Raw genomic sequence first — 14,365 nt, 5'->3', positions numbered from 1 at the left:
ATAGTTAAACTGCGGTCTACAGTAGCGTTACAAAATCCGTTAGTAGATTAGACTCCAGGATGTCGACATTTTTCCTACTAAACCCGGATTCCATAGCGTTTATTTAAGTGCATATCATGCAAAAAGAAAATGTCATTCTCTCAAGGAAAAAAACATTTCCATAGTTGGAAATATCTAGTCTTTCTATTCCCATTAATTTCTCTAGTACTATAACGTGATTCTAGTAATACAATATGTATGGATTCGTCAGATTCGCCAGATTTTTGGAGAAAACATTTTTCTAATATTTCATTACATTGTTGAAATAGATCCGTTATAGATAATAAGTTTGTAGAAGCACGTTTACTACAAATTATAGTAATTATTTGAATTTATTAAAAAATATTATTTCATATTTACAAATACGATAGCAATAATTAGAACAATAATAAACAGTATTTTTATCAATTTCTTCATAGATAAAGGGTTAGAAGTGGTCGAAAGCTTAATACATTTTTATAATTTCTTTTATTATAGAATAGTCAAAAAGTACAAAATATAAAATCTTGAAGCGACAAATAAAAAATATGTTACGTTATGTTTAGTTAAAATCTATGAATAGGTACCGTTCAAGTAATTAATTCAATTTTCTACTTTGCTTAATTTCAAGTGAATTCCGCCATTGGGAAACAATATAAAGGAATTCGGATCATGTACATAAGTAGTTATTGTCTTTTCGCAAACATCAACTTTGAACTTGTGTAATATTTTTATCAGTCCAATTTTAGTTTGATAAATCGCAAAACGTGCTCCTGAAACAATAATTAAATTCGTTACATGTACACAGAACAAATTAAGAACAATTATTTAATTCAATATCTCTCCTTGCTTTACCAATGCAATTTCTTGGTCCATCGCCAAACGGTAAATAGCACATCAGATGTCTCGCAGCTACTGCGTCTTCGTTAAATCTTTCTGGATCAAATTTCTCAGGATCCGGATAGATATTGGAATCCCTTTGAATCGCATACACGGGAATAAGTACTTCGGTACCCTTAGGAATCGTTACCTTTGTACCACTAAAGGTATAATCAGCATTGCATCGTCGCCTTAGGTGCGCTGCTGCTGAATACTTTCTAAGCGTTTCTGTTTAACAAAGGCAGATACGCGTAATTTTAATACGTGGATAGATATTTTTATTTCTACAATTTTTATGGCATAATTTTAATATTTAGTAACTGACTTCACTCGCTAATTGGGGGTTAAATGCATGAACATTCGCAGTTAAATTATTAATAAAATGTTTAACAACAACGTACCCTTGAGTATTTTGTCCAAGTATTTCATTTCTTTGATTTGTTCGTATTTCAGGTTTCCATTAGTTTTGACATAGAATTCTATGATTTCTTTCCTAAGTTTATCTTGTATATCAGGGTTCAGGGCCATTTCGTAAAGTGCGTGCGATATTGTAGTCGAAGACGTTTCGAAACCAGCCGCGAAGAAAATGAAAGCTTGCGCAGCGAGAATTGTGTCCGTTAACTCTATAAAATTTCGCAAAATTTCATAAAATATGAAATATATATTATAATGAATTAATCATATTGTACTACTCTAATTAATAATTCATCAGTATTCTGCGCTACAGTGTTATCTATATTAAACGCAGTTGTGTAATTAAGCAGTTGCCCAATTTCAATTTATCATTAATTCTTGCATAACGATGTCTGAGTAATTTAAAACCCATTTAAAGATACAATTAATTGACTTACCGATATCCTCTAATTTTTCATGCTTCTTCAGTTCCATCAGCATGTTTAAAAAATCCGGCCTAACTATATTATTTTCTTCTCTATATTTCATGATATCCGCGACCAGTTTTGTAGCAAATTTAGTTATTTCCGATCGTGGTATCAAGAACCAAAGAAAGTTATACAACCATGGAAAATTTTCTCGGAAGGTTACCCTGATGATCGATTTCGAATTTTGATCAAAGATTTTTCTTCCTATTTTTCGAAATTCACACTCTTCGTCCGACAGTGCATTCATGTTGATACCAAAAACACAGCTTCCAATAATGTCAGTAAAGAATCTCGCTGCTACTTCGTGGCAATCCATGAAGCCTCCTTTTTCTATAATCTTCTCCAAACATTGTTCCAAATTTTCCGCACACTCTAATATCAGGGGAAACATTTCCCTTATTTTACCGGAAGTAAATATTGGTGAGAATTTCGTTCGCAAAGGCCTCCATCTTCTCGCTTCTGAATTAGATTCATACAAAGCTACCTTTTTTTTATCAGATGTTTACGTTTGAAATTTCGCGAAATCTTAGTCATACCGATTTTCTTTTAATACACTGCACATCGTCTTCTTGAAAACAGAAATTAAATCTGTTACAGGTAATGATAACAAATATTTGTGGAATTGTATCGTTTATGTGTAAAATACAAATACACACGTTTAATAATCTGTTTTTCATAATTACATAGGTACCGTCAATAAAATTGCAATTCTCTTTGTATTTGTCAGCGGTTTGTTTCGTAATTAAAAGTAGCATTTATAATGCATTCAGGATGTCATTTCTTTTAAAATCTGTAATATGTATATAAACCAGGAAACAATGTTATATAAACGCATAGATCTGAATATTTATTAACAAAATTTGAGAGAAACACTGGGTATTGGTGGAACGATATCGAGGCTCTGCAATTGAATTCACGCCACTAATTTTATCTATAGAAAATTCTAGAAGTGAAAGTATATGTATCGAATTGACACATTTTGTGAATTGATAAGAAGAAGTGATTCATTCGGTAAAGGAAATTGACGATCCGTTGTGGTAGAACATTAGACTGAATTTCATAGAACAAGAAATTCATTTTTACTACAATCATTAACAATTTTGTTATTGGTGTTATTTACGTCAATCTAATCTTTGCTTAAATAATATGTAATACGTATGTTATGTCGCGTGAGATGGTCCGTGCGACGTCCCTCATGCTCTGGCAGCCAAGACCCACACACGAATCCGCGTTCTTAGTTCAAAAAGGCACAACCACACCGAGCTTTCCTCCGTAATAACACGAGACGGGTCTTTGCTGTTCTTACAACCTTTGTGCAGTCATCTCTACTGTTCCTACATCCGTAGAGCAGCAGTTCTCTCGATAGTGCACTCATTTCAACTCTACTAGTTCTATCATCGATGCAGTCATCTCAACTGTCCCTTCACCCTTAGTACAGTTATCTCTACTGGTCCTCTCAAGAATGCAGTCATCTCTACTGTTGCTACATCCCTAGAGCAGTCCTCTCGATAGTGCACTCATTTCAACTCAATTAGTCCTATCATCGATGCAGTCATCTCAGCTGTTCCTTCACCCTTAGTGCAGTCATCTCTACTGGTCCTCTCAAGAATGCAGTCATCTCTACTGTTGCTACATCTCTAGAGCAGTCCTCTCGATAGTGCACTCATCTCGACTCTACTAGTCCTATCATCGATGCACTCATCTCAACTGTTCCTTCACCCTTAGTGCAGTCATCTCTACTGGTCCTCGCAAGAATACAGTCATCCCTACTGTTGCTACATCCCTAGAGCAGTCCTCTCGATAGTGCACTCATTTCAACTCTACTAGTCCTATCATCGATGCAGTCATCTCAACTGTTCCTTCACCCTTAGTGCAGTCATCTCTACTGGTCCTCTCAAGAATGCAGTCATCTCTACTGGTCCTCTCAAGAATGCAGTCATCTCTACTGGTCCTCTCAAGAATGCAGTCATCTCTACTGGTCCTCTCAAGAATGCAGTCATCTCTACTGTTTCTACATCTCTAGAGCAGTCCTCTCGATCGTGCACTCATTTCAACTGTTGCTAAGTCCTCTCGATAGTGCACTCATCTCGACTCTACTAGTCCTATCATCGATGCAGTCATCTCTACTGGTCCTCTCAAGAATGCAGTCATCTCTACTGTTGCTACATCCCTAGAGCAGTCCTCTCGATAGTGCACTCATTTCAACTGTTGCTAAGTCCTCTCGATAGTGCACTCATCTCAACTGTTGCTAAGTCCTCTCGATAGTGCACTCATCTCAACTGTTGCCAAGTCTTGTCATCGATGTACTCATCTCAACTGTTGCTACAACTTTAGACCAGTCATCTCAACGGTTTACACGACATCAGTTCCATCAACTTTCTGCTTCTACGACTCAAATACCAAGTCTACAACTGACAATCACCTACAACAAATATACCTTCCGAAACGGCGTAACGTTAAGTGTAAGAAGTTGTTGAAAATATAAATATTATAGAACTGTTGATTACAGTTTTATTCTACATCAAATACTCCTATTATCCTACAAGAAATTAGAGGATCGACCTGTTCGTGGTGTCGATTGTTACAATCGTAACGGGAATTTACGACTCCCGTTGACGCGCTACCTCGCGAACGCGTCTCCCCGCAACTGGAAGAAAAAGCAACGTAAATATAATTCTCTTAAATAATGATAATAACGATAGTAGCTACGAGTCAGTTTCCCACCTTCTCGTATTTTATATTTTTGCTTCTCAACTTTTTAATAAATTGCCATGGATGCACAATTATCAGCATGTTTGAGATATTAATAAAAATTAAATTAAAACTTCTTTATCAAAATTTCTTCAACACGCTCAAAGATCATCGAAATAGCTGAAATGGGTAAGATATCGATATTTACCAAATAATTTTCAAGATCAATTATTGATTTACATGTTTCAAATTTTTAGAAATTCTCTAAAATAGGCAAAAACACTTATTTTGTTTATTAATCACAAATCTCGCAAATTTTTCAGATTACAGTTTTCATTTACATCAATAACGGTATAAGTTATTTAATTCTAATCCTACTTTATGGTTAAGTATGAAACAATGGACAAAATATGGATATATAAAATGATGTTTAAATTTACAATAAAGAGATGAAAATTTATACGTTACTGGAATAAACAGATTACTAGAACGACGATTGTAATCTAAATAACAAGAATACGCATATCTATGTCTTTTGACTAGAAACGACTATTTGCATATCCGTAACACGAAGTAGTTTTTTGCGAAATTTACATAAATATACGTTGCTTGAGCAGATCTAAAAATTATTCAACAGAATTTTTCAGCACTCGCTTTGTATTTTCGTTATCTTCAAATATATTCCTCCTTTTGGTGCTGACACAAATGCACCTGGATCAAATTTGTAGGGAATTATTGTCTTATCGCAGACTTCTACCTTGTGGTTACGAAGAATCGTAATTAGTCCAACTTTGGTTTCATAGTTTGCGAAACGTGCACCTAGAAATAATACAGTACGAAAAATTGATCAATAGTTGTGAATATTTGTAATTCATTGAGGAGTGAATTTAACAAGTTACAGATGGAAGTAGAAAGGAACAATAGATTATTAATATTAAATATTTTTCATTTTTCTTTCCTAATCCATTCTAAACTTTTTAAATCATGCAAAAATACAAATGGTCATGTAATTTACATACCAATGCAATTCCTTGGACCATCGCCAAATGGTAAATAATGCATGGGGTGTCGGGCAGCCATGGCGTCTTCATTGAACCTTTCTGGATCAAATGTATCAGGATTCGGATAAATATCTGGGTCACGATGAATCGCAAACACTGGTATCCATACAAGTGTTCCCTGTGGTATCGTAACTTTCGTATTATTAAAGGTGTAGCTCGATTTCGTTCTCCGCGATAAGAATGCTCCCGGTGGATACATTCTCAACGTTTCTGTAAAAAAAGAATAAATCACTAGAATTCGTACGTTTGTTAAAAAATGTAAATCTACGAAAGTATGTTAGAGTTGTCGATGGAATTAAAAAAATAGTTTGTCGAAAGAATTAAAGATTAGATTAGAAATGTATGATATCGATAGCAACGATATAATTAATAAAATCTAAAGTAATATTTGATTAATAGACGATAACGCGTCATATTTGTATGCGTGTGTGTTGCATACCTGAATTATGGTAATCTAATAATATCAATGTATAAATATAAAATTTCATTAGACATCGTAGATATATCGTGTTAGAATTTAATCTTAAAGTTAATAATCTGTGGAAGACACAATGTTTATGTTAAAATAATATTCAGTGATATTTATTAAACAGAACTACAGAACCAAATGTATATAAGCGAGTGATATAATTAACAAAGTATGCAAGAATTGTTAACAGTTGGCCAGTTACTCTCAGACTAGACGTAGGTACTGACCCATGATCCCATAAATATTTTGAACCTTATTCTCTATACAGTAATGAGTATGACCTGTGTAAGTGTCCTGTTCAAATGCCTGTGTAGGTGTCTGTGTAAGAATATTTGTGTCTATACGTGTAATATTGTTGTATTCCTACATATCGTATTAATTGGAAACAGATTCGATTAGATAAAGTTAGAATTAAAGAATAATTAAAAATACCTTTGAATATTTTCTCCAAATATTGCATTTCTTTCATATCTTCGAATTTCAACTCTTCATCATTCTTGCAACAATGCTCTCTGATTTCCTCTCGAAGCTTGTCTTGTATGTCTTGATTCAAAGCTAATTCGTAAAGAGCGTTGCTCATAGTCATAGAGGAAGTTTCAAAACCCGCTGCGAAGAATATGAATGCCTGCGCTGTGAGTAGCGAATCTGTCAATTCTGAAAAGAATTGCGATCACGCGATCAATTTACATCGATGAACAAATGTTCATCCGTTTTAGATCTATTTGGCAAATGAATCATTGTTATAGAATTAATTGTCTGTGAGACATACCGATGTTTTCAAACTTCTCCGGATGTCTCTGTACCTCCATCAGCATGTTGATGACGTCTGGCCTAAAGATGTTGTTCTCCTTTCTGTACTTTATAGTGTCAGTCACAATTTTTGTAAAGAACGGTGCAAACTTTCGATCGGGTATTATATAACCGAGCAAACGGTACAGCTTTGGCATGAATAATTTCATCTTGTGTCGTGCGACGTTTTCCAGATTCACAGCGAATAATCCCCTGCCCATTTTACGGAATTCGCTGTCTTCGTCCACCATTGCGCTCATCTCGATACCAAAGACGCAAGTGCCAATTACGTCTGTAGTGAATTTTGCCGTTACCTCGCAACATTCAATGGGCTCCCCTTTCTCCACACGCTTGCCCAAATATTTCTCTAAGTGCTGCGAGCACTCGATTATAAGGTAAAACATTTCTCGTAACTTGCCAACTGTGAATAGCGGCGAAAACATAGTTCTCAATGGTCGCCATTTTTCTGATTCTAAGTTGAAGATACTTTGAGATAGCGGTTCCGTCTATGGATTAATTAATTTAAAAATTAAGTTATACAATATATCGAGCTAAAATTGGACTTGTTTACTGCACGAAGGATTGTATTGATTTATTTCTGAAGATCCGACTTAATATAATTTCGCTTACCCTTTCATAAACATTGAATCCTCGATCCGCAAATTTGGCGAAGTCCCTGATTAAAACGTCCTTGATGAATTCTGGATCTTGCACAACAAGCAGAGGCGATCTTCTCATGAACAAACCAACCATTGGTTCGTTTTTATAGGTATCGTAAATTTCCTTGAGATAACGAGGCAATGATTTTCTCGCGAACATAAGTTCATTGGTGTTACCAAGGAATGGTAGAGGTTGTGGCCCAACTACTCCGCGACTTTTCCAGAAATTGAAAGTCAGTGTGGCATAATAGTAGAAAGCAAGAAGTAATGCGGTTATGCCGCATAGAAACTCGAAATAGTTCATCATTTTGCTCGATGATCTGAAATCGGTAATTGCAAACTATTTTAAAGATGTTACGTTGAAGATTTCTAACGATTATTATATTATTTTATATCGAATATGTATGATACTGTGTATTAAGTTTTGTAAAATAGATAACTGTTATTAGACTTGATATAATAAGTAACATTTACATGTATGAAAAATTATTTTTTTTTTTTGTAGTCAAGTAGATAAATAGCTCTTTAAGATAAGTGCGAACGAAGAGTATTTATGTTTGAGAAAATGAGATCAGACAGATAGTAGAATAAATCAGACGTCGACCGGCGCGAAAAATGTTTGAATAATCGAGGTACTACCCATATATCGAGCAAATTAAATCATTTTAACTCTCTAGTTTATAGAGAATAAAAAAAAATGTTTTAAGCAAATGACGCTAAATTTGACGACAGCAATTTACAAATAACAAAAAATTACTACGAGTCATGAATTAGATAAAACAATGAGAACCTCCTCCTTTATAGTGTTATTTAATTTAATTTTGAAAATGATGTAATAAATATTTCTGCATGAGACTGAATAATGTACATAGTAATTAAAATGCAGTAAAATTATTCTAAAAATAGGCAGATGGGTGTCACATTATTTTAAAAATATCTTATGCAGGTAGAGCCGTCTAGAAAGAAAATTTGACAAGTTAGGGTGATAAGTACTATTATAGTTAGAGTAATTAGCTTTTTAGGAGATAATGTTTGTGTGATAATAATGGTAATCGTTTGAAGTACTGCTTGTAGAATTTAGATTTCGATAAAGACTTATGATTAAATTTGACGAATATCGATTTTATGAATAATCGTTCGTTAAGTATATATTTATTAGCAAATTTTGCGGTAAACAAAATCGAAGAAGCAAGTCGATAAATGAATTCCTAGTTGATTTGAAATGTTAATTAATTTAATATCAATTTAAGTTTTATATTATATTCCTGCATTCTTACATTTTATATTGTTAGAGTTTCTTATTTTATATTTCTATTTGAATTTGTATGTTATTGAGCTTAAAAGGAATATAAGAGAGTTTGAGCGAGTAGGTTTTAAGCCTAAATGTTAAATATGAGAGATGTTAAGCTTGATGATTCGAAAAGTAGATCATAAATGTAGACGAACGAGAAATGTAACTGGAAGTTTAATAAATTACTTGAGAATGAGGGAAATCTCACGTTGTTTGCCACACATATCGCATAACAAATTTACAACTAAGTAAAAATATAAATCGACTTACGTGCTATTTGCGTTATTCGGTAGTAAAGGAGAAAGTTACGCAGGTACGTCCGAAACACGTTTTTACATGCAACTGACTCCCATAGTAGAAAGTCTGTTACTTATACCTTCACCGTCGTTGCAGTTATCGTTCATGGTGACTTGCAAATGTTCGTAGTAGTTGTTTCCCTCCCGGTAGTTTCTGAAAATGATCGCGGCTAACCGCACATTAATGTGCTAAATCTCTTATTGTTGCTTATATCCTTATTAATGTGATATGCATTAAGAAAAACGTATTTGTTTGTCAATTGTGTTCATATGTGATTACGTTGCAATTATAACGATTTGATACATCACCAACTAAATTATTAAATGTAAAACTTAATTGAATATAAAAATAAACTCCTACTTTGAGAAATTTAAGGAATGTAAAACTAAGATCTGAGTATTTAGATCTTAGAAATGTAAAAGTAAGATCTGTATATTTTACGACATTTGGAAATATGAATTATACCTAAAAATATTAAAGAAAAATTGCACTAATTAAGAAAAATTCTACTTTCTCAGGTAGAATATTTATGAATAATATTTCGGAGAATATTTTATCTGTATAAGGCAGAGAGAGAGAGAGAGAGAGAGAAAGAGGGAAATTCGTTGCTTATGAGATAGCTTCGCAAATTCCTTTTTTTGAAATCGGTCAGGTTCGAAACTATTTATTGATTCTAATTATAATGATCTGGTAAATTACAGTCAGTTATACTTTATACTGTTGGAAGGCACGTAAGTACTGTGCAGAGATGGAAAAAGGTCCTATGGAAGGAATAAGAGCTCGATTGGTTGTTTTTAACAGACTCGATACAATCGTAGAGTTAAGCACATGTATCGCTGGAAATTGTCACGCATACAAACAAAACATCATCGTGCGACTGTGAGCGATAAAGAGCATTTGTCCCTGTGGCATATCGCGATGCATGCAAAACATGATAGGTTTAAGGATTACTATACTACGGATATATGTATTGCTTATTTATTATTAAAATATAAATATGTAAAATTATAAAATGTAACTATATAAAATATAAATATAAAGCATAAATTAATATATAATGTACTATAAATTGCTTTCTTAGAAAGCGCACTGGACGTCGATTTTAATTGGACGATTACAATCGATATATGTTAAAAAGCCATCATAATTTTGAATTACGTTTATATTTTTGTTATCTTCAAACAGATCCCTCCTTTTGGAGCTAGGAGAAATGCACTCGGGTCAAATTGATAAGGAATCATAGTTTTCTCGCAAACGTCCACTTTATACTTGCGAAGAATCGTGATTATACCTATTTTGGTTTGATAAACAGCAAAACGTTCACCTAAAAGAAAAGTTTTATATGCGTGTTTGAAATTTGTATGAAGTTGAAATTCTTTTCTCTTAATAATTCTAGTAGTCGTCAACGTACCAATACAATTTCTTGGTCCATTGCCGAATGGTAAATAATGCATCGGATGTCGAGCATGAATGGCATCAGGGGTGAAATTTTCGGGATTAAAAACATCAGGATTCGGATAAATTTCGGGATCACGATGAATCGCGTATACGGGAATCCATATCATCACACCCTTTGGTATACTGATTTGTGGATCTCGGAAGATATATTCAGAATTTGATTTTCTTGGTATCAGAGTTCCTGGTGGATACATCCTTAATGTTTCTATAGGAATAAATTGAAAAAAGAAAGTCACTTTATTCATTTTTCATTTTTCCTCTCAAAGCAAAGTTATACGCATACCTTTAAATACTTTGTCCAAGTATTCCATATCTTTAATATGCTCGTAATTTAACTCTCCGTTGTGTTTCTCATAATGTTCGTTGATTTCTTCGCGTAACTTCTCTTGAATTTTGGGATTCAGCGCGAGTTCGTAAAGTGCATTGCTCATTGTCGTCGAGCCAGTTTCAAAACCAGCAGCAAAGAAAACGTAAGCTTGCGCGGTTATCAAAGAGTCTGTTAATTCTGTAAAATACGATTTAATATTGTGTCATAATTTTACCTATCTAACAAATATCTAACGAATATATTTTATCAAATTTTTTGTAAACTACGCTATTAAACGTACCAAGATCGTGTAACTTTTCTGGGTCTTCCTTAAGTTGCATAAGCGTATGTATAAAGTCAGGTCTATACACGTTGTTCTCTTTTCTGTATTTCATAGTATCTGTGACGACCTTGGTTAGGAACGGAGCAAGTCTTCTGTCGGGCACGATGTAACCCAACAAGTCGTACAGTTTCGGCATCATCAGTTTGAATTTCATTCGTATTATCGCCTCCAAAGATGGTTCAAAAATTTGTTTGCCGATTTTACGAAATTCGCACTCTTCGTCTGACAGTGCACCCATGTTGATCCCAAAGGCACATGATCCTATCACGTCCGTTGTAAATTTTGCTGTAATCTCACGAAAATCGACAGGCTCTCCCCGCGCAACTATTTTATCCAGATATTTTTCGAAATAGTTTGCGCATTCAATGATCAGATTGAACATATTTTTCAATTTGCTAGATGCGAACACAGTCAGCTTCGATCTCAATGGACGCCATCTTTTAGCTTCCAAGTTGAACAAATGCTGCGATAATGGTTCAACCTGTAAACAACGCAATTTGAAAATTTTGACTATTCGACTAGCTATTATCTTATGTAACAATATAAAGTATAATTATGATAATATATGATAACATATGATAGTATATTATAATGGATAATGATATGTAAATAAATATAAATAAGATAAATGTGGTACAAAGATTAAATGGTAACGTAGTTTTTATCTTTCATTTTCTTATTTAAAAACGTTTCTGCTATTTAAATTTTTAATTATGGTGGAACAAGTCAATATGGTTCCCCGCTGACAGGGAAACATCGTGCTATGGGTATAACTACATACATATGTTTGGTAAAAGCGGAACATAGGAATTAACTCTAATATAACCACATTTAATTTTAATTACTTATTAATATAGTAAAATTTCGACATTAAGAATTCTCTCCTCTCTATACGTAGCATTGTGTTTCGTAGTTCTGTAATTGGCGTGCATATATGTACTCCTGACAGCAAGTGTAAAATTTAAGATTCATTTTAATTTATGTTTCATAAAATTAAGGTCGAATTAGCGAGATATACATCTATAAATAAATTCATGTATGTTGATTTAATATATCGATCGTATACACATATCAAACATTCGAAATGCTAATGAACAAGACTGACCTAAGATAGAATTCGTATAACGTATACATTGCAACTGATTTCAACAGAAAAGATAAATAAAAGTAAAGAAACGAATAAAATAAAAGAAATAGACGAAAGACACTGAGGTATTTGTCGTCTAAAAGATTCGGTATTTAAATACAAGAGGAAAAATAATAACTATATTTAAATTGGCCCTCAACTGAAGACTTTTATTATCACTTTCACGCTATCACGGTCGCTAGCCACTAAGTCATTCAAGTTTTATCTTGCTAACTGACCGCGAATATTCAGAAGTAAGAAAAATGATAAAATGAGAATGCTGGAAGTACTTACATAATCCAAAATCTAAGGAAGATGTTATTAAATTGTTTCTACCCGTATTATTTATGAATTATATCTTATGGATAAACATCTAAATACGTTAAAAATATTGCGTATATTACTTTGCTCGCCGTAATGACTCAAAACGTACCCTAAAGTTCTAAAAATAATTTTCATAATAATATACGTATGTATACATACCCTTTCATGGACGTTAAATCCTCGGTCAGTGAATTTCGAGAAGTCTTTGATGAGAACATCCTTGATTATTTCCGGATCTTTTAAAACTAATACAGGTGTTGATCTCATGTATAACCCAATCATACTACCCGTATAGGTTTCGTAGAGGCTTTTAATATATTGTGGCAAAGCTATTCCTGAAAACATGATGTCTATGACGTTTCCAAAGAAGAATACCGGTGTTGGTCCTGAGATTTTGCGCTTCTTCCAGAAATTAAATACTAATGTATAATAATAATAAGCTAGAAATACTGCAACGACAGCGCATGTTATTATCAAATAATATGCCATGGTTCTCTGTTTCAGTTACTGGTTGAGACGAAAAAAAATGATTTTCTGAAAAAAGAAACGTATTATTGTAATTTGGTATAGTCGGTGTTCTCCTTTAGCTCAATATTTTCGATTCGATAATGAATATAACAGAAACTTGTCTTAATAAAAATTGGAAAAATAGAATTATACAATATTTATTTATTTATTTGCTTAAGCATTGAATAGCTCCACTTTCTATGCATCTACTTTATAAATATATTGGTATTCATAAATAAATGAATTATTTAAAAATATTTATTAATTCAAATACTTTGATCTCTTCCGTACTTCTCCTTTATCGATGTAACTTTGCTTAACTTTGTAACGTTCCTCTCGCTTTTATAGTACTTAGTTAGTACTTAGATATTAGTACTAGGGTGTTAACCACTGTGCCGCCGTTGTCTGATACTAGTTAATGCTGTTTTTGCTGTCGAGTCCCGCCATATATGCACCCTACATTAATGACGTCAAACCTCTCCTGGAAATTTTCATTGTGCTTATGTTTCCTTGTTTACTGATCTTTGAAATATCTTTTTCTGCGTATGATTACGTACACGCAACAATGTTCAACTGGTTCTTAACTTACAACACGATATTGTTTTGATTTTTAGCAAAGCAATTCCTACCTTTTAGTGCATTACCTTTTCTTTACAGAATCATTAGGGGACATCTGTTTCTACGACGATCGCCAGAGAAAGTAATACCCGTCTTGAAATAACAACAATACAAATGCCCTTTAAAGAGATTTCTCGATTTGTAACTTTGGCATATTGTAATTGTAACTCTACTTGAACAGTTATAGTAATGTTATATTGTTTGACTTGTTTTTTGTGCCTTGTCAAACCAGTTTATATAACCATCGAAATGTATGCATTATATACATGGATAATTTATATGAGTGATAAAACGACAATATTAAATATTTAAGCACAAAATTTTGTATGACTTTAGTTAATACACGAACGAAGCTAGATAATCTTCTATAAGTATTTTATCTGCATCGTTTTATGTAGTTTCTATATGTAAACGGGTAGTACTTTCTGAACGACCCTCGTATTAATAATAGTTGAACAAAACAATGTTTCCTACAATGCAAAAAAATTCATTACTCAAAGAATTAATTATTCTTCTCTTACAAATACATCTAACCTGGCCATGATTATCCGAAGATCAATTAGCTAGTATTATCAATTAGCTGGCCTTATTAATTATTGTAATTATTGTAATATAGATTTTTGGAAGGATTATTATAAGGAAACATT

General features: G+C 33.2%; 4 protein-coding genes across 4 annotated transcripts in view; 1 reads left to right on the top strand and 3 right to left on the bottom strand.

The window, feature by feature from the left end:
- The window catches only part of LOC132911091 (optineurin-like), a 428,401-nt gene that overhangs the window by 244,513 nt on the left and 169,523 nt on the right, over positions 1–14,365 (top strand). The gene's annotated exons all lie outside the window — the stretch shown is intronic.
- On the bottom strand, positions 493–3,778 carry LOC132911410 (cytochrome P450 6a2-like). The gene is made up of 5 exons (XM_060968027.1): positions 3,644–3,778; positions 1,749–2,262; positions 1,299–1,520; positions 874–1,125; positions 493–791 (listed from the first exon to the last, which is right to left on the bottom strand). The coding sequence occupies exons 1-5, from the start codon at positions 3,776–3,778 to the stop codon at positions 622–624; spliced, it is 1,293 nt and encodes a 430-aa protein (XP_060824010.1). The 3' UTR covers positions 493–621.
- Positions 4,606–8,249, bottom strand: LOC132911083 (cytochrome P450 6a2-like). The gene is made up of 5 exons (XM_060967474.1): positions 7,419–8,249; positions 6,769–7,294; positions 6,432–6,653; positions 5,489–5,740; positions 4,606–5,288 (listed from the first exon to the last, which is right to left on the bottom strand). Exons 1-5 carry the CDS (start codon positions 7,752–7,754, stop codon positions 5,113–5,115), a joined length of 1,512 nt encoding a protein of 503 aa, XP_060823457.1. The 5' UTR covers positions 7,755–8,249; the 3' UTR covers positions 4,606–5,112.
- LOC132911087 (probable cytochrome P450 6a14) lies at positions 10,008–13,529 on the bottom strand. Its single transcript, XM_060967480.1, has 6 exons — positions 13,392–13,529; positions 12,753–13,127; positions 11,102–11,624; positions 10,777–10,998; positions 10,447–10,698; positions 10,008–10,359 (listed from the first exon to the last, which is right to left on the bottom strand). Exons 2-6 carry the CDS (start codon positions 13,080–13,082, stop codon positions 10,196–10,198), a joined length of 1,491 nt encoding a protein of 496 aa, XP_060823463.1. The 5' UTR covers positions 13,083–13,127; positions 13,392–13,529; the 3' UTR covers positions 10,008–10,195.

The sequence above is a fragment of the Bombus pascuorum genome, chromosome 10 (assembly GCF_905332965.1).
Source record: "Bombus pascuorum chromosome 10, iyBomPasc1.1, whole genome shotgun sequence".
Classification (NCBI taxonomy): Eukaryota; Metazoa; Arthropoda; class Insecta; order Hymenoptera; family Apidae; genus Bombus; species Bombus pascuorum.
This window is presented reverse-complemented; position numbering and strand designations above follow the sequence as displayed.